We start from the raw sequence: 15,710 nt of genomic DNA on the forward strand, positions 1-15,710 counted from the left end.
GTTTGGTTCGGGTTCAAGGTAAAATTAGAACCGAACCGATCAAAAAATAATTGGTTCGATTTGGTTCAGATTTACGTTTTTTTATGCTTGTACCCGAATCAAACCAAACCGATTAAAAGCGGATTGGTTCGGTTCGGGTAGCGGGTACTCGATGACTTTAAAATTCAATAATTCATAAAAAAACAAATTGGCAAATTTTTATGTAAAAAATTCAACAAATACAATAAACATGTAACATCAACAAAAATAATGCAAACATATTAAACACCAAATACATTAAAACTAAACTCATCAAAATCCAAACATATTAATAGTGAATAATCTTGTCTAATAAAAATATAAAAGTGCAATAGAAATATTAGAAGTTAAATACAAAAGTCTAGTGAATAATCTTTGAAAAAAGCTAAAACCAAAACACAGTAAAATCTAAAGATTAGAAGCTCAATACAAAAGTGCAATAGAAATATAGGAGATGCTCCCATAAAGATGCGTAAAATGTCTTTTTGTAAAGACATTTACGTGTCGTATTATTATTGGATGTATTAATGAATCAGATATTTTTGAATTTTTTAACAAATTAGAATAAAACTGATTTTTTTTATAACAATAACAATAAATCCAATTTTTTTAGGGATTTAATTGTATTTTTAAATTTTTAGGGATTTAAATGTCCGAAAAACAAAAAGTCAGGGATATAATTGTCTTTTTATCAAAAAATTTAAAGATATTTGGTTTAGATAGTATAATTCGATCGGATCAAATCAGGTCTAATAATTATAATACAGATAATTGAGTTTATTATTGTTGCTATAATAAACCGATTTTATTCTGGTTTATAATAAAAAATAAATTATTAACCGGTTTAATAAGAATGTCCAATAATAATATGACATGTGTAAACGTCTTTAAAAAAAGACATTTTTAGTGTCTTTATTAAAGTGGTCTCCTATAAATATTTGTCTAGTTTTCAAAGTCTTCACTCCATAATCCTTCACTCCATCAACCAAGCATATTTAAGAGAGGAGTTGTGACCTTCAAAAAATCAGCATATAATTAACTAATGTCAATATATAAAATTGATTAATTAAAAATAATTCAACAAATAAATAATTAGTGAAAAAATATTAACCTCAAATTGTTGTAAACAACATCAACTCCAATGGCTTGATTAGATATTGTTAAAGTTGAAAGCTCTACATTAACAGTAATTAAATTATTATTAGAGACTCAACAATAACAACAATTACATAATAATTTAAAAATAGTTACCTAATTCAAGTTTTTCTTGGTCCTCAAGTTCTTGCTTTAAGTCATACATCTTCTCTTGAGTCTTCAACCAATTTTGTGAGCAAATTAGAGACTCAACAGTAGAAGGACTTAATGAGCTTCTAAATTGGTCAAGCACACAATCACTAGTACTAAATGCCTACTCAGAAGACACGGTAGAGACGGGAATAGCCAACAAATCCCTAGCCATGTGAGCAAGAGCATAATACTTCATTGATTTCAATTTCCACCAACGCAAAATGTCAAAACCGGAAATGTTATCCTCCACATCATCTTCATGTATCTTTCCAATTCATTCCTTTTGACCTCACCTTGCTTTTTTTTAACCCTCATTCTAAACTCATCTTCGAAGCCATCTTCCTCCTCAATTGCATTTTCACCACCATGATCATGAGAGGCAATGTTAGAATTAAAACTATCAGAAGAACTACCATCCGGAAGGGAATATATCATGGAGTAATACTCAAACAACTTATGAATGATATCCTTCAATTTTTTTAACATATCTTTGGATTGGTTCAACCCATACACTCGATTAAGACAAAATTCAACATACTCATACTTGTAACGAGGATCAAGAAAAATAGCCACAAAGAGAAAGTAATTTATCCCATCACCCTCCCAATATTTGTCTAGTTTCACTTTCATTTGTGTCGCCATCTTTTGCAAACCAACATCATTACTCTTTCTCCACTTATTCAAAATTTTTTGAATGTCACACAACTTATTGAAAAAATTATTACATGTAACATTTAAAGAATCAGAAAAAGTAAGAGTTGTATCATAAAATATTTTCAAGAACTTCACAAACACACGTGCTCTTTTCCAATCATTAGCATCAAGAGGTCCTCCTTCAGACTCAAGCGCCAACAAATAAAATGAATCTTGATAACTAAGCCGACTAAAAGCCGATTCAAACTTCTCAGCAGCCTCTAGCATCAAATATGTAGAGTTCCACCTAGTAGGCACATCTAACACTACACTAGCTTTAGAAGTTATATTAGCCTCTTGAACACACTTCTTAAAAGCTTGCATCCTAACGGAAGATGACCTAAAAACTTTGCATGCAATTCTGATTTTAGTTATTGAGCTATCAATTTCTTTCATACCATCACCGACGATTAGATTTAATATGTGAGCACAACATCTCATATGCATGAACTCTCCATTTAACAATGTTGACCCATTTCAATTACCCATGCCTCTAAGTAAATACGAAATTACAACACCATTAGCACTAGCATTGTCAACAGTTACACAACATATCCTTCTAATACCCCACTCTTGTAAGCACTGTTCTAAGGCCCTCCCTATAGTTTCACCCTTATGATCAGTAATCAAACCAAAATTCAAAATTTTTTTATGCAATGTCCAAAACTCATCAATATAATGCGCAGTCACACACATATAATTCAAATTCTGAATTGAAGTCCAAGTATCGGTAGTAAGGGAAACCATTTGGCGATTTTCAGATAACAAATTTCTCAACTTCTCTTTCTCATATCTAAACAAAACCATACAATCTCTAGCAATTGTCCAATGGGAGGGAACCTTAAACCTAGGTTTTGCTTTACTCATAAATTGTCTAAAGCCTTGAGTCTCAACAAATTTAAAAGGAAGTTCATCAACAATTATCATATTTGCAAGAGCAAGACGAATTTTCTCTTGATTAAAATCAACAAGTTTCATCGTGATTACATTAGGGTCATCCTCAAATTGGCTCCCAAGTGCAATAGTTTTCTGCCCCTTTTCAGCTTGCTTATGAGGGTTTTTAGTGCAAATTCTTAAATGTTTATGCAAGTTTGTTGTACCATGACTAGAACTATTGCATGCATATTTTTTTTTTTACAATAGTTGCAGCAAGCTTTATTAGGAGAACTTTTAGTAAAATGCGCCCAAACACTACTAGGTGCTCTACTGGGTTTACGTTTTACCTCTTTTGGAGGCTCGTCAGTAGTTCCAACAGCTTCGGTTTGTGTTTCTGATGAAGGATTTGAGGCAGACAACGCTGGAGGAGTTGGACTTTGCGATGTTCCACCAGAAAGACCATCGTTCTCAGCAGCGGGAGTGGCTACACTTGGAGAAGAAGTACTTCTAATAACCAATCACTTTTAGGGTTAGTTTTTCCCATTTTTTTAAATCTGTAAAATATATAAAATAAGAGAAGTCATGTATTTGTTACTAACCAATTAGTACAATTGAAAGTCCTTAATGCAGAGTATTTATTAACATTACAAGCAATATGTCTCCAAAATGAAAGTTTACAATAAAAAAATAAAATAATATAACACAGAGTATTCATTTAATTAGCTTTCTTTCAGTATTAGCTTTCTTTCAATTTTTTTTCGTTTATCTATTACCATGAATTATAATAGTAATTGAATAGCATAATATTTTTGAAGTTAAAAATCAAAATTAGCTATAGAAGATCTTCAGTTCAAAATCAAATCTAGCTTTTACATAAGAGCAAGATTCTATTAATATTTAAAAAATTAAACAGCACGATTGCTTCAGAATGATCAAGATTGCTTTATTCAACAACAACTAAGAAGGTATAATTTTAAAAATTTAATAGAAAATAAAACAATTAACAGTTTAACATATAACATTCTCCAAAAATTATAGACTAACATGAATGAGTGACCGGAGAAGACGACGCTGAAGCCTGGAGGAAACTGGCTGCTGGAGAGGGAACGAGTGACCGAAGACAAAGCTGGTTGCTGGAGAGGGAACCGCGATGGAGATACCAACTGAGACGCCAACGATGGAGAGAAAGTTGGTTACTGCATCGCTGCCGCTACCAGGAAGACGATGGAGAAGACGATACACCAGATGGTCCCGCAGACGAGGTGGAGAAGACGATGCGGCTGACAGACGCCCAATGGAGAAGACGATGAAGATTGGAGAAGCTGGTTGCGTGGTAGGAGGAAGCTCTGCCTCTGCTAGGGTTTCTAATTTCTGAGTTTACTCCATGGTTTGGTGCACCGTTAGTGAGAATGAGATAGTATTAGGGTTATATGTTTTCAAAGTCATATATGTATATAATTGTTCGGGTATACGGGTTGGTTCGGGGTTCCGCGCCCCCAAAATCGATATCCAAACCAATTATCAGCAAATGTTATCGGTTTAGTTCGGGTTGGACCCGATTACCTGTCGGTTCCTGAATCAATTTAATTGGTTCGGTTCAGGTCCGGGTAGGTAATCGGGTACCCGCTACCGTGCTCACCCCTATTATTTATACTGAATTAAGACATACTCAAAGAAAGATTGAGAGTAGATGGAGTATATATTTTCTGCGTACTCACTATGTACTCACTACGTACTCTGTGATATACTGTACTCTAACTTGCAATTCGGTCTCAACTTTTAACAAACATAAATAGAGAATTCCTTATATGCATACATGCATTTTTTTAAAATGATATTATAAAATAATAAATTAAATTTTTTATTTATAATATTATTTAATTGATGTATATCTAACTTTTTCTTTTTCATTCTTTTTACTATTTCAACTTTTAGAATTTTTAATTATTTTTTATTTTTTTTATTCTTCTATAATTACTTATTGACTATTTTAATGTTTATACTTATCTTCACATAATATTTTATGTACATATTGATTCACATAAAATTTTTAAATTTTTTTAGTTATTTTTAAAGTGTTTTTAAATGTAACTAAAATTAATAATTTAATATAAATTGATAAATTATTTTATTTTATTAATTAAATTATGATGTGATTGTTATTATTTCTCTATTCAACTAATTATAATAATACAAAAAAATTATTTTTTTAAAATTTAAAAAATATGAATGCAATAATCTTTGAATTACATTACTTAAGATTTAAAGATAATTTTTTAAATGCATATTAATTAGAATTAAAAAAAATATTGTGAAAATATTGCATAAATAATAGAAAATATGTTGATCATATACATGCCAATTTAAATAGGCAAAATAAAATAAGTAACAAAAAAGATATAAAATTTTATCTTTTGTTTTGTGGTACAAAAATAATATATAATAATATAATAAACCGTATTACTTTGATATAAAAAAATATGAAACTTTTAAGATAAAATAAAAAGATGTGATATTTTTTGCATTAAATAATTTAAAAAATACTTATTATAGAGGAAGTTAAAAATATTTTGACTTAAAAAAAACTATTTAATAAAATTAAGAGAGAGAAAGAAAAAGAGGGTGTTAAATTTTTTAAATTAATAAAAAGAATCACCACCATCAACCTATTAAATTTGAGTAATATCAAATGAATTAAGAAACAAACCAAAATGATAAATTTTAAAAATTTTCTATCTTTCTTTATATAGTGTTTTACTTTAAGTAATTATTTTTTATGGATAATATTTAAATGGTAAATAAAATAGTAAAAAGATTTGCATTAGTTATAAAAATTAATGTCATCCTTATAGTACGATCGCATTATTTCAAAACATACAAAATAAAATAATAAATTATAGTTTAATTAATGTGCACAATAAAACAAACGTGAAACTTATATAATAGCAGTCAAATATGAAAAGTAATAACAACCTTCTATTCTAAGGTATTATATTAAATTGTAACTTAAATTTATAATTATTAATTAAAAACTTACAATAATATACTATTTTTATTATATTAGTTAAAATTAATATATTTTGATATTATTTTTTAAAATTACTAACATTAAATTTTGATAATTTGAACCCAATTATAAAATATCAAATGATTATATATAAATAGCAACTTTACTGTAAGAAAAAAAAAATAAATAAAAAAAAGAGTATTTATGGGTTTGTAAGTTCTTATAATGTGGCAATACTAGCGGAGTTTGCTGATGAATTCTCTTCAATTCTGTTGGCAATCCTAAGAAGAAGCAACACACAAATTCACATTTCTTTTCCACCATCCATTTTTAGTTTTCTCCAAAGTCTAAACCTTCCACCAACTTCATACTTCATTTTTTTTTTGAACACTAAGACGAGTGTATTGATTTTTTCTGAGATCTTATGTCTTCCTTGGATCCACCTTGTTGGAATCACAGGCATTGCTACTATCCTTCTTCTAAGTCAAATTTAATGTGATTTCAATGTAATGGCTTTGTGTTCATTTCTTTGCCCTTTTCCCTTTCTTTCTTGCCATTAATTAATTCTCGTATATCTTTAATTTTATAATCATTTAAGACGCAAAAGATTGGATTGAAGGCTGAACTAAACATCTTAGCCAGGTATAAGGTGATACTTCAACAAAGATTCTATAATTGTTTTCACCTAAAAATGCTTTTTTTTTTTATGAATTATAGAGTTTCATTTTGATATGTTATAAAGTGTTATCTTTATTTAAAATGCGACTAAACAAACAAATCACACTTTTAACACGAATTTTTTTATGAGAAAGATGTTTTTAGTATCTTTGTATTGGTAGGTGTCATGTAATAAAATGTACTTTTGAGAGAAATTAAGTTCTTCGATACTTTCATAATAAAAGAGAAAAAAGTTTTGTTTTATAAATTTCATGTTTTACCAATTTGTTGCTTGATAAATGGTGTTATTTTTCTACAATTTTATGCTTATGAATTTGTATGATATTTTCTTTTGCAGTATAAATATTAGATAGAAAGAGAGAATTGAAAACATAAATAAATGTGTGGGGAAGGTGCATAAGAGGTTAATATTCTGATGATGGTAGGGACAAAAAGACAATCATCATCATCATCATCACTAATAAAGAGATCAATTTGGATTATTGCATTCGTTTTTGTGTTGTCATTTTTTTTGGTTGTTGCCTACTATTATCAACCAAAACTAAAAGCAAGCCAAAAAGGATGCTATAGTACCCAAGGTTGTGGCACAAACACAAATGATGTTCAATTAATCAAAGTTGAAGATAATAAGGAAGAAGAAGTGGAACTAGTACCAAGGGAACTAACTGATGAAGAAATGGAATCTAGGGTTGTTGTTAAGGATATACTCAGGCTTCAAAATCTTCAACCCAAGAAGCCCAAGGTTGCCTTCATGTTCTTAACACAGGGTTCATTGCCTTTTGAGAAACTATGGCACATGTTTTTTAGTGTAAGACATACCCCCATAATCTCTTTTCTTCAATTTTATACTAGTATTTTCTTGTCTCTCTATTTTTTTCTAAGTTAAATTTTACCTCTGAAGTCAAATTTGTAGGATAACTAATTTCATATCAGGTTAATTTTGATGCATTAACAGTGTAAAATAGTTTATTAAGATGATCATGATTAATTCTTAAGATGATGATGGATATTTGATGCTTGTAGGGTCATGAAGGCAAATTCTCTGTTTATGTCCATGCTTCAAGGGAAACACCAATACATTTCAGTAATTATTTTATTGGTCGAGACATTCATAGTGAACCGGTATGTACCATATTAATTAAGGTGAATTCTATGGTACTTATAATTTGATGTTTAACTTTTGCTTAATTTATTTTTTATGGTAACTTTTGAATGTTTAATAATTATTTATTTTTATATTTTTAAAATTTAATATTAATTTTTAACTCTTTTTGGTAAGTTAGACAAACACTTTTAAACACTATAGCAATCACTATTAATTAAACATTGCTTTAGATATAAATTTCATAAATGATTGATTACTATTGCCAAAGAAGTTAATATGACATGCTAGGTTTGCAATGAATAACTCATAATATTGCTTTATTTTATTACTATGTATGTAGTTTAACTAAAATGTATGTGATGGTAATCAGAGAACGAGGGTTGAATCTTGACTTCCTTTTGACTTTACTTGTAACTTTGTTTTCTGTTAAGAGAATGCGAAAGATATTTTGATTTTGTCTCCTACGTCCTAACACGGTAGGAGTCAGAATAGAGTTGCTTGAAAGAATAATAATAGAAAAACGTTGCTAAGTAGAGAAATCAGGAGATACTTTATTTTTGTTTCTAATGTAGCAGAACCAGTAATAGAGAAGAGAGTAGAGAATGACACACAGATGTATTCTGGTTCGACTACTCAGTGCAATGTAGCCTACATCCAGTTTTCATCATAACAATGATGGAATTTCACTATCTTTTCAACAGATTACAAACACCAATTCTCTTTAGGATATACCTAATCATATCTGGGACAAGTCCAGATTCTAACCCATCCTGAACTTGACTATAACTCACCCTAACTTTCAACTGCAAAGTGCTAACCCAACTTGTAAGAGAATTTCCTCAGGATCATGATACAAAACAGAAATACTAACAAAGGATTTCTAAAATAACTTAGACTTTTTTTCCAAGTCTAACTCTTTGTTTTTTTTATTCGTTGGCTTTTTCTTACAAATTTCACCATGTTTACCTTTTTTACAATGAAACTCAGACATACTAAACTGAGAAAAAGAAATACTAAATGAAAACTACGAAGGAGAAGAACAAGAACCGTTCAAAGATCTATGGAAACCGAAACCAGTGCTCTTTCTCTCTTGCATCAATCCTTGGCCGTTCTTCTCTATTATAGAGGAGTGAAGCTTCCATGACTTGAGACATCTTCAATACATGGTTTGTCTTCTTCTCCAATAATCAGAATCCGCAGCGGTATGGTCAGAGTAGAGAGAGGACTGAGGCATTGACATGCAACCATACCATTTTCTTTCATCCTTTTTCTTCAAACTTCGTGACTCAAAGTCGTTGATCTTTGCTTTGACCCCGAATTTGTTTCTTAGTCGTTGATGAACCACTGAACACTTTTGACTTCACAACCTTCATATTTTCTTGAACGGTACTTGGGATATAGAGAATTTCTTCAAAATTTCTCATTGAAGCACAAATGGGGAATCATCTTTTGTGATCCTCGGTTGCGTTAAGATTTTCCATTTGTTATACTCCTTTTACTTTCTCTTCTTGCTTGAATTTGAAAACAATTTTTTTGTTCTTGACCGTGCACTAGTTCCAGAACTTTCCTCTTTTTTTTTTCTTGTTTCAGAGATTGATGTGATGGGAAAGAGAAAAAAAGAGAAGAGAGAGAAGAGAGAATTTGTTGGTTAGGTAGATTTGAGAAAGTATTCAAATGGATTGAAGTTTAGGTTCTGGAAGTAGTGGAGTTTTGGTTATGAATCATTGAATGGGCTTGAAATGGATATGGGCTTACTTTTTCTCTATTCTTTCATATAGTTCAACATCTTATAGTGGATCATAGTTTGGTTATGCTGAGTATGATAATGGGTCAGAGGATGTATGTGTATGTGGACTTGTTTATATTTAATAAACCAGTTTGATCAAATCATTTTTCTGCACACTAAACAAACTACATCACATAACCAATTTGATAATTATCCTAATAATATTTAGTCATAACTTTAATTATGGTTTAATTTTCTAAACTTAACAGTATACATTCTCATCCAAAGGCAAAAGGAGGAAATGCATTCCTAGTTACTAGGTTATGTAACCTATTTTTTATTTTTAAAATTTTATAAAAAAAAATAGTGAAAATAATTTTTTTATTATTTTTAATTCTTTTACGAAATTTTAAAAATGAAAAACACATATGAATAAACATATAAAAACGAAAACAAAATTCAATTAGGCCCTTTTTTATATGCCTGGAAAATCTATGATGCATGGATATCAATATAGATACGGAATACGCGGATACACGAATTTTTTTTTATAAGACATGAAGACGTGACATATATATAAGTTTAATGATTAGCTTGCTAGTCTATTTAAATAAATATCGGAGATTCAAATCTTACCTTATATAAATAAAAAATTATAATAATATTTTGATATTTTATTGATATTAAAATATAAATTAATTTTTTAATATTATTTTGTAATTATATAACGTATTTAAAATAATTTTTTATTTTAATAAATAATAATATATATTATTTATAAATTCATTTTAAGAATATATGTGATGTATTAAGTGTATTTAAACATGTCCAAAAAAATATTTTTATTTTTTATTAAAACGCAATTAAATACCGATCGAAGACACATATGTCAGACGAATATCAAATAAATATTATGTCTGAAATGTATGCGCTTCATAGCTGGAAATTTAATAGTTGTTTCTCTAATTATTCCTATCATTCTGTTGAACAATGCATAGCATCTTTCTTACTATAGTGTTAACAAAATTCTTTTAGGTAGCTTGGGGAAAATTTTCAATGGTTGAAGCAGAAAAAAGACTTTTGGGTAACGCACTTTTAGACCCTGATAACCAACATTTTGTCCTACTGTCAGAAAGGTATTTTCTTGTTAGTTTTTTTTTTTTTTTTTTTTAAATTGATATGGAGTCTAGCTTTTTTGGTGAATTTAATGTAGCTAATTACATCTTTAAATATTGTTTCAGCTGTGTACCTGTACGTCCCTTTCAATTTGTTTACAAATACTTATTGTTTTCAAATGTCAGCTTCCTTGACTGGTAAGATAATATATATATAAAATTCTGTGTTTATGAGTTAATCAGATTTTATACACATTGATGAGGATTTGTTACTGATTTCTGTTTTTTCTTTTCCCCCATTAATTTTTCACATAAAAACCAAAAGCTATCTTGATCTTGGTCCTCATGGAAATGGAAGATATATAGATTATATGATGCCTGAAGTGGAGGAGAAGGATTTTCGAAAAGGTTCACAGGTATAACTTCTGTAAAATTGATACCTAAAAAGTGTTATAATTGATCATAACTTTTGTTTAAAATAACTGTTTTTAAACATATACATGACATTGCACAATGCCATGCTAATCTAAATATATTTTGAACTTAACCTGAAAAATACATCAAATCAAAATTTTGAAGCCAAATTTGGGCAAAAAAGTTTTGGATTTGACAAAGTTTAAAATACTTCTAATTCAAATGATTCATAAACACTATTTTACAATTAGATAAATAATTTTTTTTTAATTAAGGGTAGTAAACAAGTTGAAATCTGTTGGTTTATTCTATTTAACCCGTAAAAAAATTGGGCTAGATTTAAAAATTGAAAAAAAAATATTCACCAAATATATTTCGCTTGATTCATAAACTTTGTCGGAACAGGTCAGCCAACACTTACTAATTATATATATAAACAAAAAAAAATTATGCGTGCAAGATCTTGGTTTAGTGGTCATCTTCTATGTCTTGTAATAAGTGTATTGGATTCGAAATTTAGCTGATACTAAATAGTTAATAGAACTCTTAATATTGTAGTCAAAATTTGCTGTTCACTCTATCTGACAAAAAAAATGAACTGACATTAAAGAATATTCACTCTATCTGACAAAAAAAAAAGAACTGAAGTTAAAGAGAGAATTGAGCTGATGAATCTCAATTGAGAGAATCATTCATCATATAAAATCAACTAATTAATGATATATATATATATATATATATAATATGAGTCAGTTAAATAACTAACTAGCAACCAACTTGACAGCTGTATAACTAACTAACATAACTAATTTCTGCATTTAGCATTTAGCTGCATATAATTTTAAGTAACTACTCAAATGAAAATACTAAAAACATCTTTTTATGAAGATTTTTGTATTAAAATGAAAGTATATTTTGTTTGTTTAGCTACAAATTTAAAAAAATAACACTTTTATAACATATTAAAATCAAATTTTACAATTCATCATCTAATAATAAAAAATTTATCTTCATATGAAGACAATTATAAAATCTTCATGGTAGTATCCACCTAATTTTAATACCTTACGTCATGTATGTTTCCAATGCAGTGGTTCACAATGAAGCGACAGCATGCTCTAATAGTTATGGCAGACAACCTCTACCTTAGAAAATTTAGGGACCATTGCAGGGTACAATATATGTTACTTATAAACATTTCATTTTTTTTAATCCTAATTAGATAGATTATTTGTTATATAGAGAATTAAATATTTGCTTCCTAAATGACAAACATCCTACTAATGTTGTTCATGTTTTATACTTACACAGCCAGGTATGGAAGGAGGACGCAACTGCTATTCTGATGAGCATTACTTTCCAACTTTTTTCCATGTTAGTGCATAAAAAAAAACATATCAACTATACTATATTCACACAAAAAATCAGCACTAATATATATTAAAAATGAATTAAATATTATATATTTATACACAAATATATAATAACTTATTTAATGACTAATTCTTGGTGTGTATATAGCATTTTTAAAAAATGAGTAAAGTATATCTTTTGTCTTTTAAGTTTGCTAAAAATTTCAAAATTATCCCTAAATTTTATTTTGTTTTAATTTTGTCTTAAAAATTTTCGATTTGCATCAAATTTATCTCTATCAACTCATTTTTTCAAAAAAAATTATGACCACTTCACAAGAACAACTTTTAATACAAACAAATCAAACATATTTATCATGCATTATTGTTGGATTAGTCCTAAATTTTTTTAAAATTTAGTTGCCAGGAATATATTTGATATTAAATCGAAAGGTGGAAACTCGACTTCACGTGAAGTTGATAACTGAGAGCCGTTAGATGATTTGACTGATTTGACTAAATTTTCATTTACTATTAACTTCACGTGAAGTCGACTGCACCTGAGTTTAATTTTCACCAAATCGAAAACTTCTTAGAGAATCTTCAGGGACAAAAAATATATTAAATAATATATATTCTATTCTTTGAAATGAAATTGAATGAATTTATTGCTGAATTTATACAACTCATTTGGTATATGTATGTTCAGATGATTGATCCAGGTGGAATTTCAAATTGGTCAGTTACCTATGTTGATTGGTCCGAAGGAAAATGGCATCCAAGGTCATTCACTGCTGAGGAAGTTAATAATAGATTCCTGGAAGCCTTAACAGTATGTCAAACAATTTATTCAATCGTATTTGTCCTTTATCCAAAATGTAACATTTGAGTTTTTTTTTTCATAATCATATAATGATTTTGTTCATTGCAGTCCATTGATGTATGTCCACATATTACAAGTGATGAAAAGGTATGTATGGCTAAAAGGTTGAGTTCTGTTGCTTTTGGTTTTACTCAAAGACGAATTAACTACTATTTTCAATCATTAAAGATTTAAAAGTTGGACAATTTTAACGATAAAAGATATAAATTAACATGATACTTTTAGTGTAGAAAAAGAGAAAAATTGGTTAGGCTGTTTAAATATAAGGCAAAATTAAGAAAAAAAAAACATACTAGTTACTTAGAAGTTAGAATTTCAATAGTCGAATGAATATCGAGTTATTTTATATATTTAATGATTATTATCCTCAAAATTAAAGTATTTTATAATTGAAATAGATAGATTAATTTTAATGTACTGACGCGTTTTACACATTTGTGCAATCACATATTATGTTTTGAATAATCATTTACGTGATTAATGTAAAAGATAGTTATTTTTATTAATGTGACATTACGTAATTAGATATATGTGTAAAACTACGAAAAGAAAGAAAGAATGATTATTGGTTTTGAATTTGGCATGCCTTGCAGAGAACAATAAGGTTTACACCTTGCATGTGGAAAGGATCGAGACGACCATGTTATCTATTTGCTAGGAAATTTTTTCCTGAAACTCTTGATAATTTGGTGGCACTTTTCTCAAATTACTCAACATTATTATAGTGTTTGCATCATTCTTTGATAACCAATTCACAACCTTATTACCTTATAATTAAGGTATTATGAAGCGCCACGTGTCAAAAGGTAATTGGATGAAGTTCTACAACAAGCTAAGGCCACACCACAAGTTAGTTCATTATTATTCTAACAGTTTTCTTGGCCTCCGATTGACACAAATTGCTATAAGGTGGAAATTCAAGTGCAGTCAATTTTATGTGAAATTGATAGCTGAGAGTTTTTAGATAAAAATTTAGTTAAATCAATCAAATCATTTAACGACTCTCAACTATCAACTTCACGTGAAGTTGACTACACCTGAGTTTTTACCTTGTTATAATTGTATGCATAGACAATTACCAGTTAGCTTTCTATTTTGGGATGATTACTTAAATTTTTTTTTATTAGTGAAATTAGAGATTTTTCTTATAGGTGAAAAAGTTTGGTGTACCTTGATGTATATGGAAGGATGGAAAGTTTTGGCCTTAATTGTAGTTGCATGTAAAATAATGTTCAATAGTCACACTTTTTTTTATGGTGGAAACTCAGGTGCAGTCAACTTTACCTGAAGTTGATAGCTGAGAATCGTTAGATAAAAATTTAGTCAAATCAATCAAACCATCTAACGGCTCTCAATTATCAACTTCACGTGAAGTCGACTTCACCTGAGTTTCCACCTTTTTTTAAATTATAATAGGTGAATGGTTCAGAAAGTATGAGACTAATTTTTGCACTAACCATTGAAAATAGTGAATTAGTTGCTAAATTTATTTGCAATTTGTTTTTTTCTTAGATAATTGTTGTAAATTTTGTTGCATTGCGAACTTCTCCTCCTAATTAAGTGAACATATTCATATCTTACTGTAAAATTCAAAATACACGAGTACATTATTCCACTTTGCAATTAAAGCAGGAAAATCTTTGATCTGAAATTTTTAAGGAATTTTTTTCTAGTAATTTTTTTCCATGTAATTATAGGTGAAAATGTGATTATGTCAAATAGTGTTTCTAAACTGTAAAGACTTGTAATAGTTTGATTTTCACTCCACAGAAGTTGGGAAAAAATCTTACATATTGACCCAAGTATAGAACACATAATTTCTTGGACGACTTTCGCAAATCAAAATCTTTGAATGTTTTATGTTTCACATTCGATTCATTAATAATTAAGTTTAGTTTTGAAATTTAAGCTCAATTTATTAAAATTGTATGGACTAACTCAAATAACAAAAATATAATTTGAAGGAACTATAAATTATATATCTTATTCTATTGTGTATCTAATGTAATGAAGTCAACTTATAAATTAATAGAAAACAACCATTTGTACCCATGAACTTTATGAACGCTGACAAAAGTACCTATTAAAGAAGGAAACTAACGTTGTATCCATCAAAGATGGATTCCGTACGACAAAAATAACCAAATCCTAAATTTATGTTGACTTTTTAATAAAATTCCAGAATTACCCCCACCATTATCTTCAATCCCTCCTCTCTTCTTTTCCAAATCTCAAATACCTCCATTGCCTAAAAACCCCAAATTATCATTTTCTAACCCTAATCTCAATACCTCTTTCAACAAATTTCAACCCTCTCTTTATTCTTTTCATCAATTTTACCACCTCCTTCACCAACACGTGTTGATGGTGTATTGAGTTTGTGCTTCCACCACTGCCGCCGGCGGAGCCTTCTCCTCCTCCTGCTGTAACTTCCGGTTGAGAGCAGTTTTGGAAGAGGTAGTCTCCCGATGAGTTGGCACCGTAATCATGATGATGATCGGCGAAGGAGTGTCCACCGATGAAGTTCTCGAGCTTGGGTTGTTGGTGATGGTGGTC

At 29.1% G+C, this 15,710-nt stretch overlaps 1 protein-coding gene and 1 long non-coding RNA gene across 4 annotated transcripts; one reads left to right on the forward strand and one right to left on the reverse strand.

Annotated features, from left to right (window-relative positions):
* Window positions 1-794: 794 nt before the first annotated feature.
* LOC140181182 (uncharacterized) lies at window positions 795-4,296 on the reverse strand. 3 transcript variants are annotated; one of them, XR_011875979.1, is made up of 5 exons: window positions 3,919-4,296; window positions 3,222-3,428; window positions 1,270-1,647; window positions 1,130-1,193; window positions 795-1,032 (listed from the first exon to the last, which is right to left on the reverse strand). It is a non-coding gene; the product is annotated as an uncharacterized lncRNA (long non-coding RNA). The 3 variants fall into 3 exon arrangements; XR_011875980.1 differs by having other exon boundaries at window positions 3,222-3,381; window positions 3,919-4,276; XR_011875978.1 differs by lacking the exons at window positions 3,222-3,428; window positions 3,919-4,296 and having other exon boundaries at window positions 1,270-2,952.
* A 2,681-nt stretch (window positions 4,297-6,977) lies between these two features.
* LOC112770490 (glycosyltransferase BC10-like) lies at window positions 6,978-13,986 on the forward strand. Its single transcript, XM_025814841.3, has 10 exons — window positions 6,978-7,367; window positions 7,583-7,681; window positions 10,426-10,526; window positions 10,632-10,703; window positions 10,831-10,921; window positions 12,011-12,091; window positions 12,231-12,293; window positions 12,981-13,103; window positions 13,203-13,241; window positions 13,748-13,986. Exons 1-10 carry the CDS (start codon window positions 6,978-6,980, stop codon window positions 13,877-13,879), a joined length of 1,191 nt encoding a protein of 396 aa, XP_025670626.1. The 3' UTR covers window positions 13,880-13,986.
* Window positions 13,987-15,710: the final 1,724 nt, after the last annotated feature.

This window comes from Arachis hypogaea, chromosome 18, assembly GCF_003086295.3.
Source record: "Arachis hypogaea cultivar Tifrunner chromosome 18, arahy.Tifrunner.gnm2.J5K5, whole genome shotgun sequence".
Classification (NCBI taxonomy): Eukaryota; Viridiplantae; Streptophyta; class Magnoliopsida; order Fabales; family Fabaceae; genus Arachis; species Arachis hypogaea.

Coding starts and splice junctions, on each gene's coding strand:
- LOC112770490 (XM_025814841.3), top strand. CDS start 6,978: ATGGTAGGGACAAAAAGACAATCATCATCATCATCATCACTAATAAAG. Junction 7,682..10,425: donor GAGACATTCATAGTGAACCG/GTATGTACCATA, acceptor AAATTCTTTTAG/GTAGCTTGGGGAAAATTTTC. Junction 12,294..12,980: donor ACTTTCCAACTTTTTTCCAT/GTTAGTGCATAA, acceptor ATGTATGTTCAG/ATGATTGATCCAGGTGGAAT.